The sequence below is a fragment of the Galleria mellonella genome, unplaced genomic scaffold, assembly GCF_026898425.1.
Source record: "Galleria mellonella isolate WM207_F2 unplaced genomic scaffold, CSIRO_AGI_GalMel_v1 utg38, whole genome shotgun sequence".
Lineage (NCBI taxonomy): Eukaryota > Metazoa > Arthropoda > Insecta > Lepidoptera > Pyralidae > Galleria > Galleria mellonella.
The window spans coordinates 3,577,857-3,595,313 of NW_026442090.1; the positions used below are offsets into that span (position 1 = coordinate 3,577,857).

The following is a 17,457-nucleotide window of genomic DNA, read 5'->3' on the forward strand; positions in this document are numbered from 1 at the left end:
AAGAGATCAGTCGTACCATAGATATAGTACCTACTTGGATATAGTATAACGTATTTTAACGTAGAGATTACATGCTCTGTGTTGATCAGTAGATATGGTCCCGATTTACTATTTGTTTATATATTTCTTTGAGATTTAGTTCAATTTTCATTATAAAATTAAATTGTTAAAACACAGCAATGGCTGCTTTATTAAAAAAGCGAGCTTTAGCTGAATATAATAAATCATTTCAGGTAAAATCATAACCTTATTAAAAATTTACAACATTAAAAACGAGCCGTATTTATCGTAACAATTTAATGTATTTTAAGTAATTCCAATTTTATTCCAGGATGGTCCACCCTCAAAAAAATTACATTTGGCTAAGAAGCCATTGATCGGTAGCTCGGCTGCTGCGTTTGTTGGACTATTAGAAAAGTGCAAATCTAGTGATGAAGCATTACAGTTATTACTACGCATTTCTGATTGCCTCCAGTTCCAAGAATCTGATGTGGAGGAAGCTATAAAAAAGTTATCAGAGCATTTTCAATCAGAAGAGGAATCTGTTGTTAGAGTGAAAATATTATGGTTATTTTGTGACATTGGCTTGGAATGCCCTGGCGCTAATTTAAATAATCTCATAGATGAAACAATACACTTGATTAAAAATGAGACTTCTCACAAGGTAAATGTAATTATGTTAGCAAAATCTATTACTTTTGTTTATAAAAACTAAAACTTATAAATTAACTATTATATTTTAACTATTATACTGTTTTTTAATTTATTTTCGAAATTGGGATATTATTGTTAAAGAAAGAGATAAAACAGTTCATTAGCTAAAACAGGTTTATAGTTCATTTGATGTTTTTATGAATCAGGGGGTATCAATATATAAAAGAGGATGCTGGATGACTGACTTATATATAAATTGCAGTTGAAACTGCTGCATCTGGAATTTTGAAATTTTCTAGAGAGGCTCTTAACATAGCATAGGTAATAAGTATTTTTAAAAATTCAAACCCTAAGGCAGTAAAATAGGGGTTGGAAATTTGTATGGAATATCATTAGGAGTTAAAAATATAAAATATAAAAATTTAGGCTCATGGTTAAAAAAAATCCATGAATAATCGAACACCATGTGTAAATGAATCAGCAGTAAAAGTAAATTTTTGACCATATTTAAATTTTAACCAAATTTTTTTGCATGGGAATAAATTTGTCAATGTGTCTATACTTTTAATGGATTGTTTAATTTTGAATTTGTTTTGGAATAAAAATTCTTGTGTACTTATAATGTAATACAAATCTTTAAGATTTCTTTGAGTGATTTTCTTATAAAAGTATTTTTAACACTTTTAATGAATTTTAGGTGATTGCTCAAGGCATAGCAACCTTATTAAAACTCGGTGCTAAGTTAAGTGATGATAAAATTCTGATGACTCGCTTGGTGGGGGTTGCAAAGGACAATTTAAAAGACACAAGTCATCAAGTGAAATGTAGGTGTTTACAGTTGATCAGTGAACTGTATCCCATCTACCCCGAGTCAGACAGGACCATGGAGATGGTTGCTGAATCTGATGCTATTGTAAAGTTACTGGGTGATTATTCTTATGCTGAGGTTAGTACATATTTTATACTTGTTTTGTCATGTCTTCACAGAGTCTACTTCATATAATGTTTTGATTCTATATATATATATTTTTTGTTCTATACACAGAAATCAAATATTCCCTTGAAATTTAAAGAATTTATATAATAAAAAACATAATTGTAATTATTTAAAGTGTTCTACTATTTATATTTAAAGCAAATAATTGATAATAAAAAATGATATAAAGTACATGGGTTAATGTTATGTAATGTTGTAAATGTAATAAATTACATGTATAATAATGATTTTAATTATATACTGTTTGTAATTATGTAGGATGCACGGGTGCGCTGTGAAGCATTCCAGTCACTTCTTACATTGCATGAGAGAGGCCAAACTCTTAGTGCAAATTTATATGACCAAGTGTGTACTGCACTTTCTGATGACTATGAGATCGTTAGAGAAGTGGCTTTGAAACTGGTATGGGTACTTGGAAATAAATATCCTGAAAAGTGAGTACTTTTAACAATTAAACTAAATGTGAAATTATAATTATCCATTAAAACAAATACAGGTTATTTAAATAAAAAAAATAATATTTGTCCATTAAAAAAATTTTAACTGTGGATGGAATTAGGTGTTTATATAAAAATAGAGAATATTAATAGAATTCGTGGTAGACTATTAACCATGTTTTTCTTTTATACTACTGAGGTGGCAAACAAGCATACGGTCCACCTGATGGTAAGCGGGAACCATAGCCTATGAACGCATGCCATACCAGAGGTATTACGCGCGTAGCTGACCCTGAAGAAACCTCTTTACCCCCCCTTTTGAAGAACCCCATGCTGTAGTCTTTTGGCAAAAACCTCGGCAGGGAGCTCATTCCATAACCTGTATTCTTTTCATTGAATTATGAAATGCATAAAGTGCACTTTTTAAAAGCTTCCTTGATTTACTATGTATGTACATATATATAATAATTTTCTCTTTTCAGCACAATAGTTCTTAAAGATGGCGAGACAACGATGCGTCTAGTCGATGACGCATTTGTCCGCATCTGTTCTGCAGTAAACGATTTGTGTATGCAAGTGCGTGCTCTCGCTTGTACCCTGCTTGGTACAACGCGAGGTGTCTCCGATAGATTTCTATTGCAAACACTTGACAAGCAGCTTATGAGTAACATGAAGGTGACATTAAAAATATTTTTTAATTTCGTGAAAGATTTTATCCTTAGCTTAATTAATAAATTTCTATTTTGCATGCAAAATTATTTCAAGATAATTTTAAGCATTTTTTATTTATTTATTTTGCATATACATTTAGCCTCGCCGCCCTACCGGGCATTCCCTAAGGCCGACGCTTAGGGGGAAAGGCTTTATTAGCAATGTGGACTAATGCCCCTATTGCTAATAAACCCTGTCAGGTCGACCTCCACGCGGTTCCCCCTGGAAACCATTGTGACTAATACTTGTTGCATTTGTCGCGATGGGCTAACTGACCTGCTTACATGCTCATCTATCATCCATCACTGGTGCCCCGCTAGCGTATACTGATAGCGCAGGCGGGGTTACCATTCCATTATCATTCATTGAAAAGGCCGACACTGATTTACATCCATGAAATCCACGTAATCCTGGAATGTGAGGCTGTGGTCCATCAACGTTTAGAAATCCTCGGAACGGTGAGGTCGCCTCGTGAGGCCTATGAAGAACTCAGGAAGCTTCTGCGCTTCTGGGCGGAGCTAGGTTGGCTGCACTAGCCACGATTCATACGCACAACGGCCCAAATGAGAGGCTGAGCGCGGAAAATAGTCTTTTTCACATTCACATTCAATACTTTTTGGCGTGAATTTACAGGGTACAGAGGAATAACACCTGAGTCCTCAGGAATGGCAACGCGTGGGGAGTATCATGGGCGAAACAGTATACTCTGTTATGTCCATGGTACTGCTCATGTCTATAGGCGACGGTTTTTTTTTAATGGGTGATGATGGAATAGTAACCCCATCTGCGCTTTCGGTATACGCTGGCGGGGCACCAGCGAGTGATGATAGATGAGAATGAAAACTCAGGTCAGTTAGCCCATCGTGTTGAATACACTTGGCATTCAGCACGATGGTTTCCAGGGGGGACCACGTGGAGGTCGACCTGTTTGGATATATTGCTAGCAATGGGGCCCCTAGTCCCCATTATTAACAATCCCTCCCACCCGTATAGGTGACGGTTACCACTTTACATCAGGTGGGTCGTCAGCTTGTTTGTTCTAAGTTGTATAAAAAAAAAATACATCCATGAAAAGGTCAAAAGCTATAGTGGTTAACTTTGTTGTACAGAAGAAGCGCACGGCGCACGAGCGCGGCGCTGAACTGGTGCGGTCGGGCGCGTGGGCGAGCGGGCGGCGCTGGGCCGACGACGCGCCCGGCGCGCTCGTCAGCAGCCACCGCGTGCAGCTGCTGCCCGGCGGCGCCGCCGGCGCCTTCGTGCACGGGCTCGAGGACGAGCTCATGGGTACCGCGCGCTTACATTCTAACACACTCTATATACTAGCTTTTATGTGCAACCACAGGGAGACTTTGTACAAAAGTCGATTGCTTGCGGTACCTCTGTCCTATTTGTTTTTAATGAGTGATAATGGAATGGTAACCCCGCCCGCGCTATCGGTATACACTGGCGGGACACCTGTGAAGGATGATAGATGAGGATAAAGCAGGTCACTTAGCCCATTGTGACGAATTCAACAAGAATTGTTCACGATGGTTTCCAGGGGGAACCACGTGGAGGTCGACCTGATAGTGTATTGCTAGCAATGGGTTCATTAGACCCCATTACTAACAATCCCTTCCACCCTAACCTCTGTCCTATTCGTGTTTCAACCGTGAATTAACTGTGTTTGCATGGCTGTGGCTTTCGGTTTGAAAGGTGGGATATGGCGTGAATTTACTGGGTACAAAGGTACACCTGAGTCCTAAGGAATGGCAACGCATGGGGGGTATCATGGGCGAAACAGTTTACTCTGTTATGTCCATGGTACTGCTCATGTCTATAGGCGACGGTTATCACTTTCCATCAGGTGGACCGTCAGCTTGTTTGCCATTCTAAGTCGTATAAAAAAATCATTTAATATTGATAAATGATTCCATATAGTTTAGCTTTCATTGTATTACGATATACAGAGGTGCGCACGGCAGCGGTGGACGCGGTGTGCCAGTTGTCGATGGAGAACACGATATTCGCGACGACGTCGCTCGACTTCCTCGTGGACATGTTCAATGACGAGATTGAAGACGTGCGCCTGCGCGCCATCGACAGTCTCACCAAGATCTCGCACCACATCGTGCTCAGGGAGGATCAGCTCGAGATCATATTGGGCGCTTTAGAGGTGAACAATGTACAATATGAATAAAATTAATGACATGTATAGATGAATAAATTTTGATTTATATATTGAATTATTTACGAAAACTTGATTAGTACGTGTTTTTGGTTAACTAAATGACAAATCAAAAACGCGAAAACGAAAAATGTACAGTAAACTTTCGCTAACCACTTGTAAATAATTTAGTATGCATTATTTTGAAATTGCTGATAATTGGAGGAGAACATCGCCTGTAAAATTTGACCTAAAATTAATGAAATGTAGAATGTTTTACATGTACCCCCAAAGTACAATAGTTTTTATACAAAAAAGAGAAGGGAAGACATGATCATGATTGTTATAATCTATGTGGATTATTTTTAAATAATAGGTTTGTATTTCAACAGGATTATTCAATGGATGTGCGAGAAGGTCTGCACAGAATGTTGGGTTCCTGTACAGTTGCATCGAAGACCTGCCTCGAGATGTGTATTGACAAAATTTTAGAAAATCTCAAAAGATATCCACAGGTACTATATTTATTTTTATTTATGAAATTCTTTATATTTCGTTGATTAACTACTATATATGAAGGAAAATTTGTTTATGATTATTCATCCATTAAAAAAAAAGCCTTATATAAAGATGTTTGCAGGCTTTTTTTTAATGGATGATGATGGAATGGTAACCCTGCCTGCGCTATCGGTATACACTGGCGGAGCACCAGTGAGGGATAATAGGTGAGAATGAAGCAGTCAGTTAGCCTACCTCAACGAATCTAACAATAAATCAATCACAATGGTTAGCAGAGGGAACCACGAGGAGGTCGACCTGATATAGTATATTGCTAGCAATGGGGCTACTAATTCCCATTACTAATAATTCCTTTCCCCCAACGTTTGCAGTCTTTTTTTTAATATGTGATAATGGAATGGTAACCCCGCCCGCGTTATCGGGATACGTTGGCGGAGCACCAGTGATGGATGATAGATGAGCATGTAAGCAGGTTAGTTAGCCCATTGTGACGAATTCCACTAGAATTAATCACGACGGTTTCCAGGGGGAATCGCGTGGAGGTCGACCTGATAAGGTGTATTACTAGCAATGGGTCATTTAGATCTTATTACTAACAATCCCTTCTCCCCCCCCCCCTCCCCCCCAATGTTTGCAGGCTGTACCACATTAATTACATGGGGTAATTTTTTATCGCGGCGTACAACTAGTAGTGGTCTAAAGTGTCAAATGCTCTCGTACAGGACAAGCGGTCGACGTTCCGTTGTGCCCAGCGGCTGGGCAGCTCACACGCCACGCTGGTGCTGCCGCTGGCGCCGCGCCTGCTGTCCGTGCATCCGTTCTTCGACATGCCTGAGCCTGACGTCGAGGACCCGGCCTGTATCCTTTACTGGTTTAACTAATATGATAAGACAACCTTGGTGGTGCAGCAATTAACCTATTACCTTACCTTCCAATAGTAGGTTCGATTCCCGCACAATAAAAACATTTGTATTTATATCCGTCTTGGTCTAATTTGTATGTATAATATACTAGCCACCCGCCCCGGTTTCGCTCGGGTGCAATGCTGATACTAAATAACGCCGCCGGCCCCAAAAACATTATGATATCACATTAGACACCTCTAAAATTATCAGTGTTTCTCTACTATATTATGCATGTGTTATAAACCTTCCTCTTGAATCACTCGTATCTATTAAAACTAAATAAAAACCGCATCAAAATCCGTTGCGTAGTTGTAAAGATCTAAGCATACATAGGGACAGACAGACGGGAATCGACTTTATGGTATACTATGTAATGATAGTGATATGTATAAACATTGTCTAGTTGTTTTTTTTTTTTTGTTATGCACACTTAGTCGAACTAGGTGTCCTGTCCTCGTATATATATAATGTATAGTATAATATTATATTATATTATCTGTGCCTGAAGTAAAGGAGAAAAAAAAAAGTGTAGTTTAAGTGACTTTGACTTGTTACAGTTTTATTATATATATTGTGCATAGATTCTCACTATTGTAATTCCAGATGGAGTGGTCAGAGAGAGTATGGTGTAAATATAAGTAGTAGAATATGATACTTAGTATGTTCACATATTGCCTATCTATTTCATTTTTTTTAATATATATTCCATAATAATTTTACAATTTTCAATAACTAGACTGACTTGTTATTATTTTTATGATATTTTAAATTGTTGTTTATTTTGTTTAATCTAAATTGACATTAATGCATGTATATTAGCTACCTATCAATATAATTTTGCTACACCCAAACAGGGTTTCATGTACTTACTCATCATAAGAACATTGTAACAACTCTATATTATGTACATGAATGCATTATAATAATAAATAAGTAAATAAATAAATACAAGTGACACTTATATGTCTAAATTGAAATTAGCCACTGACCTAATGTCAACAGACGGATACATGTGACGTCATTATATTTCAGCTAGTGCTTAATAATCCGCTAGTGTATCGGCGGCTGCGTATAGTTTTCCTAACAATAATGAAACAGATATGTGCGTGCTGATCCTGACGCTGAACGCGGCGCAACACTGCACCACCATGCTGCCGCTGTTCGAGGAGCACACCATCAAGCACTACACGTACCTGCGGGACACCATGCCGCACCTTGTACCACACTTACCTATAGGTACCGCTATTTACCTATTTCATCATTTCAGCCATTATCCGTCCACTGCTGGACATAAGCCATCCCCATAGACTGCCATAGCCACCTTTATCCGCTGATTCCCTGCAATGCATTTCAGGTCGTCACTTCATCTTATGGGAGGGGGTCGTCTTACACTGTTTTTGCCCGTACGCGGTCGCCATTCAAGAACCTTTCTTTCCCATTATGTATGACCCATTCCCTTACCCATCATATGTGACTAGCCTTTTGTCCTTTACTTTTTTTTTATATAACTTAGAATGGCAAACAAGCTGACGGCCCACCTGTTGGAAAGTGGTAACCGTCGCTTATAGACATGAGCAGTACCATGGACAACAGAGTATACTGTTTCGCCCATGATACCCCCATGCATTAGCGTTTCTGAGGACTAAGGTATTATTCCTCTATACCATATAAATTCACTGTCATATCCCAACCTTGAAACCAAACTATTTTTTTATACCCTCTCAAGTTGACCTCCACGTAGTTCCCCCTGGAAACCATCATGGTTAATTCTTGTCGAATTTATGGTAGGACAACTGACCTGCATTCATTCTCATCTATCATCTTCCACTGGTGCCTCGTCGGTATATACCGATAGCGCGGGCGGGATTACTATTCCATTTTCACTCATTAAAAAAAAAACTATATTTTTTAATATGGACAAATTTTAATGTATTGACGTAGGGGAAGCGCAACTAGGCGCCGAGAAGATAGAGGCCGCTATGGACGACAGCGCGGTGCGGCGTTTCTTCGAGTCGGTACTACAGCACATCGACAACGTGACGCTCTCCACCAACGTGCGCCTCAAGATGTTGCGCTCCGCCGAGGAACAACTCAACAAGTATAGTTCTGAATGTTAATTCAACATTTAAGTTGTAAAAGAAATGCCATAATCACCCAGCAGTAATTTTCGGGAAATTCTTTCCATGTACATTGTACATATAAAGATACTGTTTGTTATGTTGGTTGTGAGGCATTTTGATTGTATGTATCAGTGAGGGATGATAGACGAGAATGGGAATCCGTCAGGCGATTTCAAAGGTGTAACCGCGTGATTGTCCTGACAGGGATGTGCTAGCGCTGAAACCGCCTATACTTGTTACTGATAATCCCCGCAGAATGTTGATACAAGTAATGTTTGTATACAATGTGTGTGTGTGTATACAATATGTGACAATGTGTGTGTATGTAGTCACAATTAATACGGGAAAATTGGACTCTGACATGTACTTAAGAGGTGGTGAGGTTAGATCGCAGCGGGTGGCAGGGAGTGTCCATACTGTACTTTACTACTCTGTGTACATACGATTACACCCCGGTCATTTCATACAAGAATGCCGCGATCCTTGCTTGTCACAACTAGAGAAATAAGTAACGTCTGTACAGGTGACAATGTGTGTGTGTGTGTGTGTAGTCACTATTAGCGCGGGAGAATAGAGTTTAGGTGTTGACGCTTACTTGAGAGGTGGTAAGGTCAAATCGCAACAGACGGCAGGGAGCGTCAATACTGTACTTTAGTATTGTTTTTATTTTAATGGGTGATAATGGAATGGCAACCCTGCCTGCGCTATCGGTATATGCTAGAGGGGCACTAGTGAGGAATGTATGATAGGTGATGATGAAAGTAGATCAGTTAGCCCATCGTGACGAATTCTACTCGAAATAACCACGATGGTTTCCAGGGGGAACCGCGTGAAGGTCGACCCGATAGGGTGTCATAGCAATGGGTCATTGCGTCAGCTGGATTACTTACAATTCTCCCGCTTTAGTATTGTTATTTATATTGGGGATACGATGTACTGGTGTGCAGGCTGTCGGAGATGGAGCCTCAGGTGGCGGGCGCGGCGCAGTTCACGGCGCTGTTCGCGCGGTGCGTGCGCGCGCTGCACGCCGCGCTGCACGCCGCGCCGCTCGGCGCGCCGCCGCCGCTCGCGCTGCAGCACCTGCACATGGACTGCCTGCGGTACGCGCGCTGCTGCTCAGCATACTACTCGCTTGATTGTCAATGTGGCCGACTTATACATCAGATACGATCACGAGAACGGAACGCGCTTATCACATCATTACATACAGTATTTTTTTTGATGGGTGAAAATGGTATGGTTACCCCGTCTGCGCTAACGGGATACGCTGGCGGGGCACCAGTGAAGGGTGATAGATGAGAGTGAAAACAGGCCAGTTAGCCCATCATGATGAATTCATCAGGAATTAACGATGATAGTTTCCAGGGAGAATCGCGAGGAGGTCGACCTGGTTGTATATATTGCTAGCAAAAGGATTCTCAGTCTCCATTACTAACAATCCCTTTCCCCCCACATACAGTATTAGTGCGTGTGAAATGAGTGTGCAATTTACAGAGTTATTAACTTATTGCTACATTAATATGGTACATTCAATTTGTTGTCAGATCAAATAAAGGAAACTAAATTTAAGTCAGTGCATTTCAATCTCACAATCGTATTGCAGTTTTTTTTTATGATAATAGAACGGTAACTTTCGCCTCTACCATCACATACGCTGATGGGGCACTAGTGAAGGATGATATGATGGTTGTCTTTGTGATAATGAACCGGGGATGTCAGGGGGGACCGCGAAAGTCGACCTGATAGAGTATATTGCTAACGGTATATTGTAAACCCATTATTAATAATCCCCTCCCATATTACATTACAGTTTCGAATTGAAAGAACGATAAAAATTATATCTGATTTTCGTATTCCAGCCTTCAGCACCAGTTCAGTGGCGTGACAGAGCAAGAGAATGCTTGCGTGTGGCAGTTGGCGCTACGAGTGTGCGCCGCGCGGCTGTACGCGGCGACGGTGGGCGCCAACAACGGCACCCCGCCGACGACGCCGGGCGCCGCCACTAGTGCAGCCGGCGTCACCGGCGCCGCCAGCGCGACCGGCGCCACCGCCGCCGCGCTCTCGGCGGCCGCTGCCCTCACGCACCACGCTGAGTTACTTGATCGGATGTTGGCCTCCGCAGGTATTATATATGTCATTATTGTCATTTGTTCACGTTGGAATCCAGGACGTATTTTCCCGTACAAAAACAAGATACATTTAAAAGTATGACCAATTAAAGATATAAAAGGTTCTTCAAAAGAGATTTTTTCAGGGTCGGCAACGCGCGCGTTATTACGCGTATACCAGAGGTATTCCTCTGGTATTGCAAGTATTCATAGGCTACAGTAGCCACTTACCATCAGGTGGGCCGTATGCTTGTTTGCCACCTCAGTGGTATTAAAAAAATGCATTTTATAATTCAATAAATAATTATTGACAAGCAGTTGGTTATTTTAAAAAAATGTTCATGAATATAATATTTACCATTATTATTTTTTAAAAATGCATGTTTTTTCGTCGTCATGAAGGAGGGCAAGGGTTTGTTATATTTTATAGCATGGAATGTAGGGCCCTTCCCCTTATGCTAAATCCTGTCGAAAATATATTGTTTTTGACACTTAATTCTCTAAATTTTGTCGGCATAAATTCCATGTTCAAATTAATTTTTTTTTTGTTTAATTTAAATTTAATTTGAAATTTAGGCCAGTGTTCCCAGAATTTTATCTATCGTAATGTTGGTATACTGCAGGTGTGGAGCCAGACCCGTTCACAATAGCAGTATTCCAACAGCTGTCGATGAGCGCGGACAACAAGCCGGCGGCGCTCGCGCGTGCTCTCATGCCGCTATTGCAGGCTGCGCCGCTGCCCGTCATACCGAAGCCCAGTCTCAAAGTGAGTTGTGTGGAAAATATTCTTTTATTTTATATATCATATGTTCGGGCAGCGTTTAATTTACTAAAATGTTGTTAATAACATGCAGTTAATGATGCAAATATGTAAGTTTTTCTACTATTTTCTTCCTTTTAATTCTAAAGTGATTTAAGGTACAATATTTAACACAAAATGCGCAGTTATTTACGATTTTTTTGTCATAGAAAAATAGATACAAACAACACAGCCTTGAATCACACTCATGAATAAGCGCTACTTATCGATTTCGAAACTAATTGGGCATTTCCGAATTTAATATGTAAATAAAGTTTATATGAATAATTACATTTACAAAAACAATATTTACAATAAAATTTTCACATCCTTGAGTAAGTCAAGTAATTGGAAACACACTTTGTCTGTTTTTTTTATATATGATAATGGAATGGTAACCCCGCTTGCGCTAATGGTATACACTGGCGGGGCACCAGTGAGGGATGATGGGTAAAGATGAAAAGGCAGTAATTGACCTGCCTCATCGTGACGAATTTAACGATAAATTAGTCACTATGTTTTCCAGGGGAGGTCGACCTGATAAGGTATATTAATAGCGAAGGGGACTAACCTCCCCATTATTAATAATCCCTTCCCCCCACTCTGCCTGGTTAGCTGAGAGATGTGTGCTTGAGTTAAGTTTTTAGAGAAGTTAAATTGTTTAAGTAATCAATAATTGAATATTTGTAATTGCATTCAAAAACATTTTGAAACGTCTACACTGACAGATCCGCATGTGCACGGCGACGATAATCGAGCCGGCGAGCGACAACGACACGGTGCTGCGGTTCAGCGCGGGGCTGGTGACGAGCGTGGCGCTGGAGGCGGAGGTGGTGCGCGTGCGGCAGCCGGGCGCGCTGCGCGTGCGCGTGGCCTACCCCGACCGCCGCCACCACGCGCTCGCGCCGCCGCGCGACCACCTGCGCCCGCTCGACCACCTCGACCACAGTCAGTATCCACGCCGCAGGCGCTCTATACACCTTATCAGGTCCACCTCCACGTGGTTCCCCCTGAAAACCTCTTCATGAACAATTCTTGTTGTTGAATTCGTCACGATGGGCTAACTGACCAGGTTCATCCTCATCTATTATCCTTCACTGGTGCCCCGCCGGTGTATACCTATAGCGCGGGCGGGATTACCATACCATTATCACCCATTAAAAAAAAAGAGTAAAGGGTTACCATTACATTTATCGGCTATTAAAAAATACCATACTTAGAATAAAGGGGTGGAGTTTAGCTCGTTGTTAGCAATATGCCCTGTTTAGTTGATCATTAGAGGTGGAAATTAATTCCTGGTGAATACGTCACATAGGTAAACTAGCCTGCAGTCAGGCTAGTTTACCTATGTGACGTATTCTATAGTCAGGCAGTCATTGATATTCTCCTAACATTAACTAACAGCACAGGTGGGATTACCTCATTCCATTTTTAAATATAAAACAAGATGCACTGAGTATGCAGTCCGTCTAATATGAGGAGCTGCAATCTATGGCCATCAATGCTATGTACACACAGTAAATTATCTTTGTATCACGTCTCTAATTACCACATGTCATCATCTTCCTACCCTTATCCCAATTATTATTTGGGGTCGGCGTAATATGGTTTTATCCATATTACAAAAGGATTTAGCTTATAGTTTTACGACCGGCCGCCTGCCTGACGTCAACCCTCTTTACCACATGTAATTTGAGATATTTACCAGTATTAGTATTTTATACAAAAGTCGATTGCTTGGGTACCTCTGTCCCATTCGTGTTTCAACCGTGAAGCAGCTGTGTTTGCATGGCTGTGATTCGGTTTGAAGAGTGGTATATGGTGTGAATTTACTGGGTACAGAGGAATAACACCTGAGTCCTCAGGAATGGCAACGCATGGGGGGTATCATGTGCGAAACAGTATACTCTGTTATGTCCACGGTACTGCTCATGTCTATAGGCGACGGTTACCACTTTCCATCAGGTGGACCGTCAGCTTGTTTGCCATTCTAAGTTGTATAAAAAAAACTCCTTATCAGGGAATCTAGTGTGAAATATTATGAATATTGCTTTGTTATAAAATAATGGTGTAATAAATAGGAGTTTATTGGTTATAGTTGCCGCGATTGTTTGACAGAATGGGGGATTTGGTGATGTTATTGAGGTCACTAATAGCTAGATCGCCGATCATTTATATTCACTTATCTACCTTTTACTATATCTATAAGTAGAGGAGTGAGGGTTTTTTTTTATGGGCGAAAATGGAATGATAACCCCGCCTGCGCTAACGGGATACGCTAGCGGAGTACCAGTGAAGAGTGATTGATGAGAATGAAAACAGGCCAATTAGCCCATCATGATGAATTCTTCAAGAATTAACCATGATAGTTTCCAGGGGGAACCGTGAGGAGATCAACCTGGTTGGGTATATTGCTAGCAATGGAATTCTAAGTCTCCATTACTAACAATCCCTTTCCCCCCTAGAGGAGTGACGGTAGGTAGAAGGGGCATATTCTGTACCGTGTTCATACTGTAGCTGTTATTGTCAAAATCTATCCCAGTAGTTAGTATGTACGATACAGAAACTCGGCGCACGAGGTGTACTTGTAAATGAATCTGTTTTATTTACATTCATCACATATTTTACAGACGAAGACGGCACACAGAATGTGCGCTTGCTGACCAAGGTGTTGATATCGCACGGCGTATGGACGGACCCGTGTGGAGTGGATATTACAGTGTGCCTGGCGGTCGACGACGCTGTTGGCAGTGCTCGCGACGCCGCGCCGCTCGTCGAGCTCAGCCGGCCCGTGAGAGTCACCGTCGCGCCCAAACCTATTAAACGGGGAATATAAGCAATCGCCATTTCAAACACTCTGTTCTAAGGACAAGATTCAATACATGATGCAGTCCTTGTTTGATATCCAAGTATTTCGTGTCATTGGATTTAAAAGTTTGATAGGTAAAGATTTGGATTTTCCAATAAAAAATCAACGTTTTGGTTGCCTTCCTCGCTAGATAATAAAAAATTAATGGACATTTAAGAATTTCACAAAAAAAAAAGACTATTTTCTAATACTGCAATCTTGATAAGTAGCGATATGCTACATAATTATTCTGTTATCAAATTTGACTTCAATTTATATACTAATTTTGTCAGTATATGTAATTTGTTACATATAGTGATAATTTTAGTATTTAATTTAAATAACTTCCAAAATATACATATATTTTACCGATTTTGTTTTACACTGTTGTAACTTGTCGGCAGGACCAATTAATAATTAACTTAATTTTGGACGAGACAACCATTTGTAGATTAAGGAAATATATAAGACGAAATAAATAAATATTGTACAGTAATATCACATAACTTTTATTTACCTTTGCATATTATATACAAGCTTCATATAACATTACATAAGAATCACATATTTTCCTTAAAATTAATACTTATTTAATTCATTGCACACATAAAAGCATAAATACATACTAGGTTTTGAGACATTATTAAATAAAATTGAGATGGTTCTTCATTCCTTTAAATACTGCAGTTATGTTGTTTATTTAACCAATGCAGTTATTTATTATAATAATAAACATGCTATGGATAATAAATTTTATGTAGTATAAATAATATTGATTTGCTACAAATGTATGACAAAAATTACAATATCTTTATGTACATATTATAAAGAAATTGATGTTTATAAGTAAATATTTTATTTTATACCAAACATACAACAGTAACACAAGTGTTACAAACAAATGTTTGAATATGACATAGTATTTTGAAAAAATATTATTAAAATACAATCTTTTTGACCTTATAAGAGAATCATAAAACAGGATTTTTATTTGTGTGGTAACACAAGGGCCCAATGTTAATAAAACTTTAGTTGAGGAAGCCTGTTTCATAACTTTAAGAACACATGATTTATAAATATGTAGTCTTTTAAATGGTGACTAAATAAGAAAGGTTAGTAACAGAACAGTAATACAGAATCACTGAGTTGAGTGTGTTATTCCTTGTCTATTGCCAATAGTTCACAGCGAGCTATACTGTTGTGGATCAATTGTTTAACACCTGGCATCCAGCTGCTGACTGCGCTCACATGGTCCACCATGAGAGCCCGATGTATGTCATCTGCCTTTTGTGGTTCATTATTTTTAAGAGCTGGAAAGTTTAATTATATATTAATATTAATTATCACTAGCTAGCAGTTGTGTTGATTTAGGATAGTGTCTGTCTGTTTATCAAATTTCATTCAAATGGCTGACATTCAGTGGTCATAACACAATTAAATAACAAATATTTAAAAGAAGTTGCTTTGTAAAGTCTTAAAATATATTCTATGTATTATGGATATGATACATGGTATGGTAGCTGCAACTCTATACTCGAACATACAAAAGTCCAAATGAGAGGTTATTTACTAGTACTGTCGAGATACAACACTAAAAAAATTGTTGACTTATGTCAACAATATTTATGTGTTTATATGTCATTATTATTAATGCAAGGGTCCTAAGTAAGGGCTAAGTGATGTGTGCAACAACCATCTGCATACACTTTCTACTTTCAATCTAGTAATGTATAAATCAAATACAAAACCAATGTTTAACTTCAAGGAAGTGTACACATTACATTTTGTGTATATAACACTCTGCTGAAAGCTGTTGGCAAGCAAACATTGTTTTGAAATACTATTCAAATATATTTTGTGTGTGTTCTTAACCAGCACTTCATATTATTTCAGAATTTATCATAGTAAAAATAGTATATGAATATTTATAAAACTTTATGATGCAATATCCTGTATTACTTTGTACTTGAGAGAACAATAAATCAAAATTATTAGTATATTTTAGTGTTAGAGGATTTCTAATACTTTTGCCTTATAGTGTACAATTTTTCTATTTAACAAATGATTTTACCATGTCTTAACATAACAAAATTTGGTTATTTAGAACTAAAACAGCCTACAAAATAATAATATATACTGACATGAAGTCATATAATTAATACATAGACTTTTTTACATTTTATGCACTGATGTTTTGATAAACATATATTAAAATTATTTACTAAATACAAGAGTATAAAAATATATCTCATGGTTATGCCATTATCCTAAACTGAATTATCAAGGAGTAACATGTTGGTAAACTTACCATATGTTAAATTTTTCATATGTAAATGTATACTTTTATTTAATTTCCCACTACTCCACATATCTTCCATAATACTTATTCTTCTTCTAATGTCATTTGCTTTATTTTCCAACTCACTATTATTATCTAATAATGTTAATAGTGTTTCTTTTACCTCTATTAGGGCACTTTCACTATCAACATTTATATCTTGATCAGGTTCAGGTGTAGAAAAGACATGTAAGGGTGCAGGTGAGAAGCCTGCAGGTATCGGTGGCAGATTAACTGGGGGAGGTGGAGCAAGACTCGTGCCTGTACTAGATAAAGGAAAAGCAACCCTCTTATTCAGGAAGTTGCGAGGCCTATTTGGGGTAGTCTGTTGGGTGTTATATGAAAATTTTGGGGGATCATTCCAACCGGGATCGTAAGATACTGAAATAGAAAAGTTTATTTTAAACAATTTATACGACCTAATAAGAAAATAAGAAAAACTTAAGAGTAATAAACTGCATACCTTTCCCATTTTCATTTGGAGTTGTATTACAATTATCCATCATTAATTTACAATTGATTAGATAAATCTACTCAATTAATGATGGAAATTATTGTATCTCTTCGAAACTATAAATATGGTAGAAAGACGGCGTGCATAAGGAGAAAAAATTATTAATAAAATTAGACTAAATTAAAATACACCTTAGGTAGGTGCTGTGTAGGTGTATTGTCATCAGTCATTGTCAATCGTAAATAGACCATCAACTTCTTGTGTCATGCTGTCAGTTACGTAGCGGGCAGCTACAGGTTATTAAGATAAAAACGGAACTTTCTGAATGTAAGTATGTTTGTTTGTTTGTTTCACTATTTATTGCCACTTTTAAGATAGTGATGTCCTGGCTTCCATACCTTACAAATTACATTAAAATTAA

General features: G+C 38.6%; 2 protein-coding genes across 2 annotated transcripts; one reads left to right on the plus strand and one right to left on the minus strand.

The window, feature by feature from the left end:
- Positions 1 to 70: 70 nt before the first annotated feature.
- Positions 71 to 14,740, plus strand: LOC113523003 (integrator complex subunit 4). The gene is made up of 16 exons (XM_026908863.3): positions 71 to 233; positions 332 to 664; positions 1,352 to 1,600; positions 1,910 to 2,085; positions 2,571 to 2,763; positions 3,909 to 4,083; positions 4,749 to 4,954; positions 5,338 to 5,460; positions 6,187 to 6,322; positions 7,468 to 7,605; positions 8,311 to 8,467; positions 9,437 to 9,589; positions 10,349 to 10,611; positions 11,221 to 11,363; positions 12,125 to 12,344; positions 14,027 to 14,740. Exons 1-16 carry the CDS (start codon positions 180 to 182, stop codon positions 14,230 to 14,232), a joined length of 2,925 nt encoding a protein of 974 aa, XP_026764664.2. The 5' UTR covers positions 71 to 179; the 3' UTR covers positions 14,233 to 14,740.
- On the minus strand, positions 14,730 to 17,274 carry LOC113523005 (steroid receptor RNA activator 1). Its single transcript, XM_026908868.3, has 3 exons — positions 17,046 to 17,274; positions 16,553 to 16,963; positions 14,730 to 15,554 (listed from the first exon to the last, which is right to left on the minus strand). Exons 1-3 carry the CDS (start codon positions 17,086 to 17,088, stop codon positions 15,400 to 15,402), a joined length of 609 nt encoding a protein of 202 aa, XP_026764669.2. The 5' UTR covers positions 17,089 to 17,274; the 3' UTR covers positions 14,730 to 15,399.
- Positions 17,275 to 17,457: the final 183 nt, after the last annotated feature.